Source organism: Aspergillus pseudoviridinutans (genome assembly GCF_018340605.1).
Source record: "Aspergillus pseudoviridinutans IFM 55266 DNA, scaffold_9, whole genome shotgun sequence".
Lineage (NCBI taxonomy): Eukaryota > Fungi > Ascomycota > Eurotiomycetes > Eurotiales > Aspergillaceae > Aspergillus > Aspergillus pseudoviridinutans.
In genome coordinates, this window is record NW_025091289.1 from 1,034,291 (window position 1) to 1,050,551 (window position 16,261).

Genomic DNA, 16,261 nt, shown 5'->3' on the forward strand with positions numbered 1-16,261 from the left:
TCGCTTGGACTAGGGGCGAGTTAAGTCGATTGAAAGGTTGTATATTCCAGATGCCCTTATTGCATTTGGGTATCGAACAATCAGGCGCTAGGAGGATATCTGGGATACATCGCCTCTGACTATAGATTACATGATGGGAATTACCATCGTACCGTCCACAGGATAACCCAAATCACAGTATGAATTTTTGATACCTACGTTTAGCCCAACACCTTCTCTGCCGCCGAGACTACATTCCATGTGTTAGTAGATTTTCCGGCAGCCAAGAAAATAGTAGGAACTATGCATACCGTTGACACCGGTATTATCAGGCTCGATATAAGCCTCCTTAACCTTCCCATCCTCAACGACAAGCGCATAGCGCTTGCTTCTCTGGTTCCCAAAGATTGAGCTGCTGTCGAAGGTGACGTCGAGCGTCTCCGAGAACTTGCCGGTCGGGTCGCCCAGAAAGCGGATCTATTCTCCTTTTTTAGCGTCCATTGATTTGTAGATTCGCAGTGTCATGGAGAAGACTTACACCACTCTTGCCGGTGGCATCAAGGGAAACGCCCCACGCCTTCATCCTATTATGACTCGGTAAGCTGCGGTCACTGAAACCCCAAGCATTTGGACGCTCCTTAACGATCAACCATCGGCGACTTACACAAAGGGGTCATTGACCGAGACCACGAAGACCTGGCCGGCTTCCTTGAGCTTGGGGTGGTTGATATATCCAGGCACGTGAGAGCTAGAGCAAGCGGGGCCTTTCATTCGAGTCAGTTAGCAATTGTCTTTTTCTATCATTGATGTCACGTCGGTTTGGATGCTTATGAGGCGGAGGGCTTCAAGGCTGGGGGCCGCAAACGTACTGAAAGCAGCAGGGACACCGATAATAATACCCTTTCCCTTGAGCTCCTTCGCAAGATTGACTTTGTTTCCAGGTGAACTCTCGACCAGCACGTCAAGATCTGGAATGGCGTCACCCTTTTGGACGAAGGCTGGTGCGGTGCTGTGAAACAGCGCCCTCCGGGGCATGGCGCGAGGGGCGCTGGTAACGAGGCGACGGGCAGCGAACATCTTTATGAGAAGACGAACTGTTGAGCTCAAAATGTGCTTAGCAGCGGCTATGAAATATGTAAAATATGCCAATTCAATTGACAGATAATGGTTCCCGAGGTAAAGGATGAAGTGATGGATGCTTAGGAAGGTTTGTGTACATGGCGCGTCGTTGGGGCTAGAGAGCACGGCCGGGGCGCTTCACTACTGGACGTATTTCGTCATCGTCTTCTCTCTGCTGGTATGGCAGCATGGGGAGCCATGTACATTCTCCATCAGCACTTTATTCGATACAAAATGTAATCGATGACTGTCATAGATATTGCAGTGCATCTGCTTGCCTTTTTCTACTACTGTATAGTCAAGTCATAGGAGATTACGGCGGTTCCAGGGTCTAGGTTAATGTACAGTCAAGACGAGCCCACGTTCGCAATTCATTCCATTGTGGCATATAACCTGATCTAATTTCTATCTAGGGTACAGACAGATAAGTCAACTGTCTGCCATGTCGCTCAGTAATAATTGATACTCTGAACTGAGAGGTTGGTGCAAGGGGTACTTAGTAACGAAGTGCTCAGTGTTGACAGCTGAGGAAGAACTGGCATCTTGGCTTGTATTTTCCATTCAGTTAAGTCAGAATCTTCAACAACAGTCAGTGTGGCAGCTTTTGAATGAAAGAGATTCAGACCCCTGACCATACCCACTATCTACTTCTTCAAATTGTTCCCCCGGAACGCCAACTATCTTAGTATTATGGTGATCTGCTGATGTGGCGCACAGCTCCCTGAAACCCGGGTCTGACCGAACCTCATCAGTCATATGTATGTAAAATTTTCCACGCTGTCCACAACAAAGGGACATCAGAGGATATGTAAGAATCATAGGAGTACTCCTAAAACAAAATAAAGGCGAACATTCCAAGGGTTCTTGGACATTTCATCTCTCCTGCCCCCAAAGCTATCTCCATATCGGTTGTTCCCACCCCATCCACGTTCCGCGAGGGATCTGCATGAAACCAGCAATCTCCAAAAACTATTCGTTACTCATTAAAGGTGAACGAATATTGGTTGCGGGTAGAATATCCGCTATGTGTCTAATCCTCGACAGTTTGACTGGAGTATTAATCCACCTGCCTCATGATAACCCTGTGGGACTCTACATAACTCCTGGGGTCTTTCACCTACATACTTTCGTAGACCGCAAGAAAAATATCCGCAGCAAGTTGCAATCAATACCTTTGATGACTGAATAAGGTCAAAACTATCTAATATCTGATTGACCGTTTCCTCATATTGTGGAAGTGTGTCAGGACCCAAGAGTAGGACGATCATAATGCATTAGGCTTCCCCTCCACGATCATCATTCGCCTATCCTCATCAATACGCCAGGGTCATAACGTCTTCCCCTCCATTGTTGTTGCTTTCTGTCCGCATCTAAATGCGCACTGACATTACTAACTTCCACGATTCTTGCATATTGTAGAGAGGTAGTCACATTGGGGTTTCATAATAATACTGCGCAAGACACACAATATCTAATAACTTTATCAAGTTAGCAACTCACAGGCATCGTAGGTAATGGAAAATGTTATGCGCTTTGCATAAGCATGTGCGCTGTTTCTTCCTTCACTGTGGATTTTTGGTTTTTCATACCTGATTTTGTCATTTCTCCCCCCCCTTCCTCAATACCAAGTAGATACCTCTTGGGTCCCCACTGTTATTCCCAAGGACCGGTAGGTAGTATGATATTTCTTGCCCTCTCCGTTCTTATCCCCTCATTTCTGTCTCTCCTTGCATTTATCAGTTTTAGGGAAAAGGGAAGCCTAAACGGACAGTTCACCGGTCATGTTGCGTTCTACCTATTAATCAGAAGTAAAAATAATAATCAGGACTTACTACCTAGTCTACTAGTTAGAACGGAAGACTGTGGAAAAGTGGTTCCCGCAACGCTTTGTGCACGAACCGCGGAAGAACAGTTATTCAACTCCAACAACTCAGCTAATCGTCCCACTTATCACCACGAACCAACTAATCAATTTATTCCTACCTAAAACTACTGCTGCTGCTAAATGCTAACACCACCACCTTTTTCAACTACTAAACTACCTACTATTCGACTACCTCGACCTCTACCAATTTCCTGAACAATTTCTTCTTCTTTCACTTCTCTATTATTCCCCAGTGGCACCTTTTCCTATCTGCGTCTCGGCGCACATTATAGCGCGATCTTCACTATCTCCCGCCTGTTCTTCTCAAAGAGCTGCGACTTGGTGAGCTTGTTGCTTGTTCGATCGGTCGCGACCCATCTAGCCCACGATGGAGGGTGGCCAGACCACGACCAGCACCGCCCCCGCTGGTAACTCCAGCGATTTTGTAAGTGTTGACCCTGGAAAGATGAAGATTTTCTTTTTAGGAGATATTTGAGCTGCATGATAATTATCTCTGCTGTTCCGAGGCTAACAAGATGTACTACAGGTGCGGAAACTGTACAAGTGAGTTCTCCTTTTCCGATTCTCTCGGGGGAAAATCTAGTGCTCTGCCTTGGCTTTGTCGTCCCCCTCCCTTTGTCTCGACTGCGACCGGTTAATCGCCACGATGGATCGCATACCTTGTGGAATGTCTCTAACTGGTTCATTTGTTGCACAAGAATGTTGGAAGACCCTTCGTACTCGGAAATCGTTCGGTGGGGAGACGAAGGGGATAGTTTCGTGGTTCTCGAGGTCGGTTGCTTCCTCCGCCTGTTCCCGTCAATCCGTCGGTGTCCGCTGTCGAAACTCTCAAGCTGACCGTGTTGCCTTATCGCAGTGCGAGAAATTCACCAAGACCATCCTTCCGAAACACTTCAAACACAGCAACTTTGCCAGTTTTGTGCGGCAGTTGAATAAATACGACTTCCATAAGGTCCGACAAAACAACGAAGAAAATGGACAATCGCCTTATGGACAAAACGTAAGGCTTCGTCGCTCGATTCAAACGGAACAAATTCTGACAACAGATAGGCATGGGAGTTCAAACACCCGGAATTCAGAGCGAACAGCAAAGAATMACTTGATAATATCCGACGAAAGGCGCCGGCGCCTCGAAAGCAGACTCAGAACACCGACGACTCAGTTCCGACACAACAGATCGATCTTCTGAACCAGCAGATCGTAGCGCAGCAGCAGCAGATCCAGCACCTTTCCGATCGATACGCGCAGTTGACTGTTGATCATCAGCTCATGTTGCAGGAGCTGATGAGGGTTCAGAAGACGGTTCTGAACCATGAAAATGTCATTCACCAGGTGATGAATTATTTGCTATCAGTAGATGCTCGCCAAAGACGCGATAACAAAGCGGCAGCAGCCTTCCAAGCTCAAGGGCAAGGCGGTGCAAACGTGAATGCGGGACAGGTAGACGATGTGCCTTCCTCTCCCTTGCAGCATGCGTCGAAGCTACTGAGTAACATGAACGCCGAGGTTCAATTCAATTTGGCTGGCATTGAGTCGGTGGGCGAACCGTCGAAATCCGCCCCTGTTGTTTCCACCCCTACACTAGAGGCTGGGCCGCGGAATGGGGTGGTTCGCCCGCCTACAGCGGCAGGTGCAAATCCCACCAACCTCTTATATTCAAAGATGAACAGCGACATTGAGCCAGTTGTCTACCCTGTTGGTGCTACCAATGGAATTGATCCAATGTACAGTGAGCATGTGAACAATTTGCCGTATCCAATGCCTCCAAAACAGGAAGTGGACGACACTCGCCGACAAGTTCCCGACAATCGAAAGAAGAGCACAAATGTCGATCCTGGATGGGTACGCAGCCCACACATTCTACTGGTCGAAGATGATGCAACATGTCGCCAAATTGGTGGTAAATTTCTCTATTCTTTCTCTTGTGTTATTGACACAGCGGTCGGTTCTCCTCTCTTCCTATATGGACGCAAAGCAACTGACAGTCTTACAGTTTGACGGACTGGAAGCGGTGAATAAGATTCAAGATGGATCGAAATATGACCTGATTCTGATGGATATCATCATGCCCAATCTTGATGGGGTTTCTGCCTGTCACCTTATTCGCCAATTTGACCGAACTCCTATCATCGCTATGACCTCCAACATTAGAAGCGATGATATTCAGCTCTACTTCCAACATGGTACATAGTCCTTCAATCCCAAGGACTCTGACGTTTTGTTACTAACGCGCACTAGGCATGGACGATGTGCTACCGAAGCCTTTCACGCGGAAGAGCCTCTTGGACATGCTTGAGAAGCATTTGGTTCATTTGAAGACCATTCCGCAAGGTATGGAGACTTCGCAACCCACGGCAACAGTCACGATGGCTGCTCAAACTTCGGCAGCCCACTCTGTCAAGGAAGACAGCTCCCCTGGCCAATCACCGGCCACGTCAATGAATAATTGGCAGTCTCCTGGCCAGTTCCAAGGCCTCCTTCAACAGGTTCAACCTCAATATGTCCCTGCGACCGCGGCCCCAGCCGCCTACGCTGTGGACCAGAATGGAGTGCAATACCCGGCGCCTCCAGTGGCACTCACTGCGGCTGCTGCGGCTGCGCGGCCGCCTCATCGACGGCAGATATCCGAACTGTCTGGCGCTGCGGATAATTCAAATTTTGCGAAGCGACCGCGCATGTACGCTCAACCACCACAGCCGATGGTCAACCCGGCTCAGGCTACCCGAACTGGCTAAGCTGAGAACAGTCGGTCACTTTTAAAGAGCGCTTCTCGGTCCATGCCAACTTTATCTCAACCCCGCTCCTCTCACCTCTGCCTCAATCATACAACGGATTTTTCACCGCTTTCTGCGCGATATATCGTGAAAGTTGCTCTTGTATGGACGATCATTACCTCGGTATTTCTGCTTTTCTTGTGTCCTTTGTCAATTGGCGACTACGGCGTTTGCGGTATTTAGGTCCTTTGCATTGATTGCAAACACTATAATAGGCGCATCCATTCACAATTGCGTACTGATTCGACGAAAGGGAGTGGGAATGGTCTTTTGCAAGCGATGCATCAAATCATTGTCGGAGCTCTGACGGAGGTGGAAGAGGAGGGGCGCTGTGTAGCGTCAGCCGTTCTCCCATCGTCGTTGCATTACTTTTACCTTCATGTGTTGATACTTGGTTCTGTGATGTCTTTCTTTATTATAAACTCTTGTTTTGCATGGAAGGGTGAGGTGCGATTTTCTGGCCAGTGATGCTCTATGATCATCCTAGAGCTTCTGCTCAGGTATTGAGTGTGTCTGGCAACATTCCTTCTTCATGTTATTTACATTGGGAACAGCTTATTAGAAGATACACACATATTAAAATTATTTCAGTACGCTCTTACCCTGGTCATTTCATATAAAAGTAATGGTGCTCTCAGTCGTTGAGATTCCCGCTAAGTCCAAATCTCCGACACTCAACGGTAAAGACGGCTACGTCCGCTTCAAAAGATCGAGAGTTCGTCAACCTTCTTTTCCCTACCTTATCTGGACTGAACTCTTACATTCTCCACGTTGACGCAAATCAGTTTACATGGTTCTAGACCGCTGACCCCTTGACAGGGGAATCTCCTTGAGTCCAGGAGGGCCCAGGCCTTTTTGAAGAAGTTCTGGACTTTTAGAGGCTGGAGCACAAGGAAGATGTGGCTTGTGCGATCAAGAAGGGAAGTCACGTGAACACAAACAGTACAAACATTGTACCTGACCGCCCGGACTGGAAGTGGGATGGGATGACTCCTCGCATCGGGCTTGGCACAATTTTTGTGGATGAAAGCTTGCTGGACGGGACTTGTGAGCTCTGGGCGCCGTCGCTGACAGAGAAACTTGGGAACCTTTAACTTGATCTGCATATCGACTAGCTGCTTCGCACACTGGCTCTAGTCTCGGTGATTCAAAGCCTGGACTATTCGGCATTTTCTTCATTCTGAAAGCGGGGTGCAAATTAAGGTAAATTATCAATGTGAGTGCGGAATGCTTCAGATTGCATGCAGCTGGCATTAACCGTTTCTTCTGCCAGATGGGTCCCAAAAAAGGCGGCGGTGGTCAAGCGAAGCAGAGGGGCAATGCGACTGAGGAGGTTGAGGAGACTTTGCAGGCCGTGGTATGTTCATTTTATGCGGAGCAGCCGGCGCGCTGGCACTGCCGTTCGCTAGATGATGGGACGACGATGGCTGATTGTGTGCTTCGGTGCTCTCTAGGTTCTTGCCGATACTTTCGAAACCAGATTCGAGCCCTTTACCCTTGAGAAGCCCCGTGTATGTTGTCCGTCATTGAACCATCTCGTGAAGGATGATGCGATTCGGAAACTTGCCTTACCAGAGGGATCTTTTTTCGGTAGCTGACGTGTAGTACAATAGTGCCTCTTGCCGCTTGCGAATACGCCGTTGATTGAGTACACTTTCGAGTTTTTGGCTAATGCCGGCGTTGAGGAGGTTTTTCTTTACGGAGGGGCTCATTCAGATCAATTAGAGAGATACATCAAGTACGTTGATATCGGCTTTGCTTAAAGGATGTTGGCTGACCGTCGGAATCTGCTGAAGTGCATCGAAATGGAGAAGCAACTCGTCGCCTTTCAAGCAATTGACTTTCCTCAAGTCAACGTCGACCTCAGTTGGAGATGTTATGCGCGATCTTGATGGCAAACACCTCATCACTGGCGATTTCATTGTTGTCAGCGGTGACGTGATCAGTAACCTGCCTATTGAGGGTGCACTGGCGACTCACCGTGCCCGCCGCCAAGCAGACAAGAACGCAATCATGACTATGATCTTGCGCGAGGCTGGTCGAAACCATCGCACAAAGTCGTCCTCCGTGTCCCCTGTATTCGTCCTTGATCCCACCAAAGATCGTTGTCTGCACTACGAGGAAATTGAGCATCATTCCGACGAGTCATCTCGCCTGACTATCGACACCGAGCTTATTTCATCTCATGCGGAGATCGATATTCGACAAGATCTGATTGACTGCAACATTGATATTTGTACGCCTGACGTGCTGAGTTTGTGGTCCGATAGTTTCGATTATCAGTCTCCGCGAAAGCATTTTTTGTTCGGTGTGCTCAAAGATTATGAGCTTAACGGCAAAACCATCCACACGCATATCATCAAGGATCACTACGCAGCTCGAGTGAGGAATCTGAAAGCATATGACGCAGTGAGCAAGGATATTATCTCCAGATGGACGTATCCACTGTGCCCAGACACAAACTTGCTCCCCGGACATACCTACGATCTCCGCAAGGGCAATCTGTACGCAGAACAGGGCGTTACTTTGGCGCGTTCATGTGTCGTTGGGCGGCGAACTGTTATCGGGAAAGGCACAAGCATTGGTGACAAGACGACAGTCAAGAACACAGTTCTTGGAAGGGACTGCAAGATTGGGAAAAATGTTACACTGGACGGCGCCTATATTTGGGATGGTGTGGTGATTGGCGACGGCACAACGGTTCGGCAGGCTATTATTGCCGATAAGGTTGTGGTCGGCAATAATTGCAGCGTTGAGCCTGGCGCTCTTCTCTCATATGAAGTCAAAATCGCTGATGGTGTGACTGTGAGCGAAGGAAGAAGGATCACAAAGGCCTCGAGAGAGGAAGACGGGGGACTACCAGCGAATGATCCGGATGTGGTCGGTGAAGGAGGCGAAGGTCACGAATATTTCCACGAGGAAGACGAGGACGAAGACGACACTGTATCCAATGCTTCGTCAGGACTGGGTACGCACCTTCCCTTATACTTCTCAGGCTCATCCTCATCGCCACTTTTGAATGAGTGTCGAGTACTAATATCTCTACAGTGTACAACATGGCGCAGCTCTCTCTTTCTACGGAGTCTATCTCTACCCTGTCCTCTGAGATTTCCCATTTCGGCGGATCTCGATCCGAGAGCTTTGGTACTTCGTACTCTGAAGACGAGGATGCTGACCATTTCGTCCATGACGCTGCAGCCAGTGTCTATGACAGCTTGAAAGACGGTGTCACATCTGACGTTGTGCAGTTGGAGTTGGTCAGTTTGCGGATGACTGCGAATGCCTCCGACCACCAGGTCCGACGAGCTGTTGTCACAGCCTTCATGAAACGAACCCAGCAACTGATCGAAGGAGGAAAAGGTGCTGGGGAAGCCGTTCGTGACATTTTCGGCACATATCGCGAGGTTGTCGAACGGTGTATGTTCGATCGAGACAGCGACGAGAAAACCGATCAGATCGACTTCTTAGTCCTGCTCCAACAGGATCTTGTACATCGGCCTCGCGGCGAGACAGTCCTACTGTTCGCTGCTAAGGAGCTGTACGATTTGGAGCTCTTCGAGGAGGAAGCCTATGAGCAATGGTGGGCCGATGAGCGGTCCAGTGCCAGCGAAGAGATGAGGCAGGTGCGGAGTCAAACTCAACAGTTTGTTGACTGGCTCGCAAATGCTGAGGAAGAGGAGAGTAGTGAAGAGGATGAGAGCGAGGAAGAGAGCGATGAGGAGTAAAGCCGAAGTCAGGCATTACGCAGCGATGCCCTTGGAAAAGAGGGGGCAAGCAGGAACGAGTTTTGCGTTATCAGGCAGTATCACCATAGACGAGCAAGTTATGATATCCATTGACGGGCCATATATAATTTCATGATCAAGATCCGATGCGTTGTTGTGTGTCAATCTTCTATCTACGGACAGAATCGATTTCCGAATTGAGCATCGTTGCCTGGCTGCCTAAGACTAGTAGCCTGAAAATGGCTCCAAGGTGTCTATTTAAGTACCAATTATTTAGCCGGCGTCGAAGAACCTGCAACATATATTTATTTTTGCATTGATAATCTCTAGCAGTCACTCTCTTCATGCAGTGACTCATAAACTTTTATCTCTCATTAGTTCTAACCCATTCTTGAAGCTGTCTGTATCGAGCATTTTTAGGGATGCACTGACATCATTGCTTCTCCCATTGCCCGTGGACCCAGTCAGCAGGGCATCGATATCAAAGCAGGCGCTGCAAGATATACTGAGAATACCCAAAGAGCCCCAGAGGATCCAATCAAAGCAGAGGAGAACGTCGAAGGATATCAAACGGTAGGCTAGTTAATTGTTGAGCCCATTGAGGCGTACTTCTGATTTCTCCCCACAGTGGGTGGTCTTTCCGCGATTGCCAGCGGAGTCATCCGAACAAGATTTCCTCCCTTATGACTGGGAGGCTTGCTGATCTGTCGGATGGTACATATCACTCTAAGCCTCTAAGCCATCCCCAAGAATCTCACTTGTTTCCAACCCTTTCAACTCACTCATACTACTCCACATACCTCTGCAGGCTTCCCCTTGACACTATCGGTCAGTTGAAACAATTAGTGATTGATGTCTTGGGTAACAGTGCACGCTTGCTTCTAAACGTTTTAGACGCCCCACTCCCGTGACGTCCAGCGATCATACGTGATAACTAATCACAAGTCACCCCTCGCTCTCTCCCTTGACGCTGAACTCGATAAGCGACGCAACGACCCCGTTTGGTGCTAGTGCTGCATAGTTCCGTTTATCCTTCCATCGCCGTCGACACCATCTTCAGTTCCCTGAACTGAAAATAGTTATCCACTTTTTGTTGGTAAGCTGCGACTTGTGTTGTCCCGGAAAAGAAGAAGGCCTCGAGGTACAACGTCGAGGCCTACTTTTTTTCTAGTCAGCACATATCGCTTGCCACAGGAATAGCTCTTCACCACGCCTCCTCTAACGAGAAAAAGGAAGGCGGCCGAGGCGGCGATTACAGACCAGGAACCATCCATAACCGCCACCGAGGTTTCCGTCGCTGATTCGCGAACCGCCACCGGGAAAACCTCGTCAAACAAGAGGAATAATCGCAGAAAGGACAAGCTCACGGACCAAGATCCTGACACAGATTCGGTATCGGTGGCGTCTGCAAGCGTCCCCGTTCAAAACAAGCAAAAGACAACCGATCTCGTCACGCCGGCTTCCACCAGTATGGATTCAGACGATGATTTTATGACGGATGCGTCCAGTGCCGACGACTTCTTGGACACACAGGGAAGTGATGATGAGAGTCTAGGAGAAGGTATGTTTCAGCCATCTTCCATTTCGTGCTTTACTGACGCGGTCGTTCTTCGGTTACTAGAGTTCGGTGACGAGTTCGACGGCGGATTTTCTCAGGATAAGGATCTACTAGGGAACACAAAGAAGCCATATGAGGTCGATTTCAGAGTTCTGAGCCCAGAAGATATCGATCGGGAGCAGAGTCAGCAGGTCAACGAGGTCTCGCAGATTTTGGGCCTGCCACCGGAGTCGTCCGCTATTCTATTACGGTTTGGGAGATGGAACCGGGAGAAGCTCATAGAGTCCTACATGGATCATCCGGAGGAGACTCTCGAGGAAGCTGGTCTTGGGACGAACTTTTATGGGACACCAAAGACAGAGGTTGTACCAGGGTTCATGTGTGACATTTGCTGTGAAGATGGCGATGATTTGGAGACATATGCTATGCGATGCGGACATCGCTTCTGCGTTGACTGCTACCGACATTATCTCGCGCAGAAAATCCGCGAGGAGGGCGAAGCTGCGAGGATAGAATGTCCCGGAGATGGCTGCCATATGATCGTAGATTCAAAGTCCCTCAGTCTCCTCGTCACCGACGATCTCAAAGAGAGGTAAGTCTTCAGCCCAAGGATCGCCATGTCGGAATCCATTATTGACGTGGCCTTGCAGATACCAAACACTGTTGATGCGAACTTATGTTGATGACAAAGAGAACCTTAAGTGGTGCCCGGCCCCAAACTGCGAGTACGCGGTCGACTGTCCCGTCAAGCAGCGCGACCTCAACCGGATCGTGCCCACCGTACAATGTGCCTGTAAGCATTTCTTTTGCTTCGGCTGCACGCTGAACGATCATTTACCGTCTCCCTGCACATTGGTCAAGATGTGGCTTCAGAAGTGTGAAGACGACTCAGAGACCGCCAACTGGATCTCGGCCAACACGAAGGAGTGTCCTAAGTGCCATTCAACGATCGAGAAGAACGGGGGTTGCAACCATATGACGTGCCGCAAATGCAAGCACGAGTTCTGCTGGATGTGCATGGGCCTGTGGTCTGAACACGGCACCAGCTGGTACAACTGTAATCGCTACGAAGAGAAGTCAGGGTCGGAAGCTCGTTCAGCGCAGGCGAAATCTCGAGCATCTCTTGAAAGATACTTGCATTACTACAACAGATACGCTAACCACGAGCAGTCGGCGAAGCTCGATAAAGATCTCTACCTCAAGACAGAAAAGAAGATGACAAGCCTACAATCTCAGTCTGGTCTATCATAGATTGAAGTTCAGTTCCTTGATACTGCATCTCAGGCACTTCAGCAGTGCCGACAGACTTTGAAGTGGACTTATGCCTTTGCATATTATCTTGCTCGAAACAACCTGACGGAAATCTTCGAGGACAACCAGAAAGATCTAGAGCTTGCGGTGGAGAGCCTTAGTGAAATGTTCGAGAAGCCGGTGCCTGAACTGGCCAATCTGAAAGTTGATATCTTGGACAAAACGGCTTATTGCAACAAACGCCGAGTGATCCTTCTTAGCGACACTGCCCAGAAATTGAAACAAGGTAAGCTCTCATTCATTACACAATGTTTGATACATGATATGATGCTGACATGTGTATCTCTGCAGGGGTATGGTCATTCAATGTTGAATGGTAGACTATATAGAGCCGACAGACACCCGGCCGTTCCAGATGTTGATATTTCAGTCAAAAGCTGGCAAACCGGCCAGATGCGAATGGGATTTTCATGACGTGAATGATGACAGCGCATATGATTTCTATTTCTGATTCATACAAGATCATTACATTTACCTGTTTACACCCGGTGTGACTGTCTTTACTGGAGTTAGCGAGGCGGTGACTCACTTTTTTATTGTATCAGTTAGCAATGCATTGTTTTCATTTCTCTTCATGTGATCAGTTGGACAATGGGTAGGGAGGGAAGAGTCTAAAAACTATGGCCCCTGAATGCATCAAGACAGAGTCACTACATACTAGGGAAGTAGAAGGGTATAGCAATTACGAGCAATGGTTTGTAGATTGCATGCTCCTCCTGGTCTCATAAATCTCGACAAAACCCATTCTAAAAGGGTTGGTTCTAGCTAGTGCTGATATTTTACAAACAAGAGGAATGGCTCCTTGAAGGCTAGCTAGGTAACGTTATCATGGTTACTGATCACTTGACTGAAGGTTCAAAATCTGATTAATGGGATCAGATAAGGGCCTGAAGCTAACCAAGGGCTTGGTATTAATATTTGGTAACATTAAACATTGGTTATTCGGTTTCCTCCGGGACTCGGAGGGTCCAGTGCTGCCTATATTGATAAGATATCTCGCTCGGGGTGGCGACCGGACAAGTTTATGAGATGCTGGAGAAGCGGAAGTTGACAGGGCTTTCTGGGAGAGAAACACACGCTGACTGCATGGAAAGATCCAGCTTCTGCTGTTGCCATGTTTGCTGTGCTTCTCGGATAGGATATTCGAGGTTTGTTTGAGTATCTACCTCTCGATATTGAAGAAAAAGTCCGTCATCGGAACCTCGCTGAAGTTCTGGGCTTGATGGATGATTAAGCAGCGGAGCCACGACCTCATTATTAGCAACTAATCACGATGGTGCGCCTGGCGACAGTAGTATATCGTGTCGGAGCTATGTGTGCTAGATCTAGAGTAGAATGTCAGACATTTCGTCTCACCCTCTTCAACCTTAAGCAAGTCGGTAACGTCTCGTCGCTCGATTGATTTGGTCCAAGTTGTCTTGTGTTCAATCCACCGGTAGAAGTAACTCCGTAGGGACTTTAGCTCCGCGGCATTCGACTTTAGCGCAGCAAACGAAAAAGAACAATAATTTCCCCAGCCTGGATTTTCCAGCAACATTGTCAACCTCCCGATCGATCTGGTCCTACTTACATCTAGCCTTCTCCTTTGCCTCACGCATTGGGATTCGGCACTTATTGCTCTTTGATTGAATTCTACTTGAGATTCATATCTGTTTCTCCTATCGTCGCCGACTCTCTTGCGCCCAACTAGTTCCTCTTCGCCGCAGGCTCAATCCGACCGAGAATCGTCGCTACTGACAAAGTCCGCTTTCATCGGGATATTGAAAAGAACCTTCGGACAAGCTTGAGGCATCCGTCTTCCTGGCCTCTCCTCTCCTCCTCTCAACCTCTTCCAATTCGTGCGGCTCCGGCTGCGTCCGGAGCTATTAGAGCTCAATGGCGATCCCCGAGCAGATCCCAGGGCAGGAATATGAGTACGTTGCTATATTCAGCACGGATTCCACCACTCCATATCTGCAACATTGTTGGTATCGCGAGAAGAAGGCATTCTCTTACTTCTCGCGAGTCGACTTCCTCACCTCCAATCGCACTGCCTGTTCCAACTACGCACTGCTAACCTCTATTTGACGACAGCTACGAAGCCCTTCCCTCCAACTATGGCCTAGGCCGGAACATGTTGGCTGGTGCCTTTGCAGGGATAATGGTATGTCGCCGTTGAAAATTGGGACTTCTGCGATTTCTCCGAGGCGATACTGACTGGAAGGAAAGGAACACGCTGTCATGTACCCGGTAGACTTATTGAAGGTATGTTGGGTTTGAAGACAATATTCTCTCGCATCACTTTCTGGACGCGTAACTAAGATCGGGTTGGCTACGGACAGACGCGCATGCAAGTTATACATCCTACAACCGGAGGCCTTTATACAGGCTTGACCAATGCGGTCTCCACAATTTATCGGATCGAGGGGTGGCGGACGTTATGGAAGGGAGTCTCGAGTGTGATTGTCGGTGCTGGTAAGGATGCGCATATCACTGACATATTTGGGGGATGAGGAAAGGCTTACAATCGTGGTTCGGCAGGTCCGGCGCATGCCGTGTACTTCGGTACTTATGAGGTTGTCAAGGAAATGGCTGGTGGAAATGTCGACGAGGGCCACCATCCGCTTGCTGCCGGTAAGTACTCTCAATCATGATTCTGTCGATGCAGGAATGGTACTAATATTTCCAAGCCGCTAGTGGAGCAGCGGCGACCATTGCCAGCGATGCATTGATGAATCCATTCGATGGTAAGTCGTCTTCGATGCACTGACCCATTTGACTCCTCTAACGCTCGGAAATAGTCATCAAGCAACGGATGCAAGTACATGGCTCTATACATAAGAGCCTTTTACAATGCGCCACGTCCGTTTACCGCACTGAGGGTCTGCATGCATTCTACGTATCATACCCCACTACACTCTGCATGACGGTGCCCTTCACGGCTACTCAATTCGTGGCGTACGAGTCGATCTCGAAAGTGATGAACCCGTCCCAGGAATATGACCCCTTCACCCACTGCATAGCTGGTGGTCTCGCTGGTGCCTTCGCAGCAGGTCTTACTACTCCTTTGGACGTCGTGAAGACGCTTCTTCAGACACGTGGGTTGGCGCAGAATGAGGAGATTCGATCAGCAAAGGGCCTTTTCAATGCGGCGGCCATCATCAAGCGCCAGTTTGGCTGGAGAGGCTTCCTACGTGGCGCCCGTCCCCGCATTATCTCCACGATGCCCAGCACGGCGATTTGCTGGTACGTTGTTATCCGCGCATGAGCAGGGCTTCAGAACTGACATTGGCATACAGGACATCGTACGAGATGGCCAAGGCCTACTTCAAACGCCAGGAGTGAGACTTTCGACATCCTGCCCGTAACGGCCCTGTCACATAGATTCAACTACACCTAACATTCCTCCGACTTCAATCGATCCCGTTCGGCGAGCGTGAAAAGTTAATAGGGATTCGGACTGAAAAATGAAAAAAATCAAAAGCTATATTTCAATGCATATTGCGTAAGAGAAGGGATACCGGAAGAACAGGGAGAGAGCAAACCCGCAGGTTGGGAATACTCTACCCTAACCGGCCACAGACTACTTTGCGATGTGTTTCTATATTTCCTCCATATTCCTCCTTCTGATGACTTGTCTTTTCGTCTTCCTCCGAGCCTGGTTACCCACCTCATCTACCGCTTCGCTTCGACGCACCCGCTGCCGAGACGGTTTTGGATCTTAGGCACCCCCGATATTTGGACCACCTCGTGGAGGATACATTTCTCCGATTACGTTTATCCGTTCAGATAATGTGTGCATAAGTTCTCGTGGGACGGGTGTTAAGGAGGGTTTGATATAGAAGGGCTTCTTTCTTCATTGGGAACATACTTGAGGCGGCTCCTCGATGAAATTTCCAAGGCGGAAATGCGAGTCCCTAATTTAGACTGC

General features: G+C 48.7%; 5 protein-coding genes across 5 annotated transcripts; 4 read left to right on the forward strand and 1 right to left on the reverse strand.

Annotated features, from left to right (window-relative positions):
- Positions 1–200: 200 nt before the first annotated feature.
- Asppvi_011182 (peroxiredoxin family protein) lies at positions 201–1,056 on the reverse strand (the record flags this gene model as incomplete). Its single annotated transcript, XM_043307016.1, has 5 exons — positions 201–229; positions 291–456; positions 518–563; positions 644–743; positions 849–1,056. 5 exons carry the CDS (start codon positions 1,054–1,056, stop codon positions 201–203), a joined length of 549 nt encoding a protein of 182 aa, XP_043162951.1.
- Positions 1,057–3,350: 2,294 nt separating this feature from the next.
- Positions 3,351–5,718, forward strand: skn7 (putative stress response transcription factor SrrA/Skn7; the record flags this gene model as incomplete). The annotated part of the gene is made up of 7 exons (XM_043307017.1): positions 3,351–3,407; positions 3,510–3,526; positions 3,682–3,754; positions 3,840–3,983; positions 4,034–4,924; positions 4,977–5,166; positions 5,222–5,718. The coding sequence occupies 7 exons, from the start codon at positions 3,351–3,353 to the stop codon at positions 5,716–5,718; spliced, it is 1,869 nt and encodes a 622-aa protein (XP_043162952.1).
- A 664-nt stretch (positions 5,719–6,382) lies between these two features.
- On the forward strand, positions 6,383–6,851 carry Asppvi_011184 (translation initiation factor eIF-2B subunit epsilon; the record flags this gene model as incomplete). Its single annotated transcript, XM_043307018.1, has 2 exons — positions 6,383–6,472; positions 6,636–6,851. The coding sequence occupies 2 exons, from the start codon at positions 6,383–6,385 to the stop codon at positions 6,849–6,851; spliced, it is 306 nt and encodes a 101-aa protein (XP_043162953.1).
- Positions 6,852–7,030: 179 nt separating this feature from the next.
- Asppvi_011185 (uncharacterized protein) lies at positions 7,031–12,671 on the forward strand (the record flags this gene model as incomplete). Its single annotated transcript, XM_043307019.1, is given in 10 exon segments — positions 7,031–7,114; positions 7,212–7,268; positions 7,371–7,495; positions 7,554–8,725; positions 8,806–9,478; positions 10,715–11,043; positions 11,104–11,632; positions 11,691–12,280; positions 12,299–12,577; positions 12,643–12,671. The coding sequence occupies 10 exon segments, from the start codon at positions 7,031–7,033 to the stop codon at positions 12,669–12,671; spliced, it is 3,867 nt and encodes a 1,288-aa protein (XP_043162954.1).
- Positions 12,672–14,226: 1,555 nt separating this feature from the next.
- Positions 14,227–15,675, forward strand: mrsA (putative mitochondrial carrier protein; the record flags this gene model as incomplete). Its single annotated transcript, XM_043307020.1, has 8 exons — positions 14,227–14,264; positions 14,425–14,494; positions 14,560–14,595; positions 14,673–14,805; positions 14,872–14,964; positions 15,021–15,077; positions 15,132–15,576; positions 15,630–15,675. The coding sequence occupies 8 exons, from the start codon at positions 14,227–14,229 to the stop codon at positions 15,673–15,675; spliced, it is 918 nt and encodes a 305-aa protein (XP_043162955.1).
- Positions 15,676–16,261: the final 586 nt, after the last annotated feature.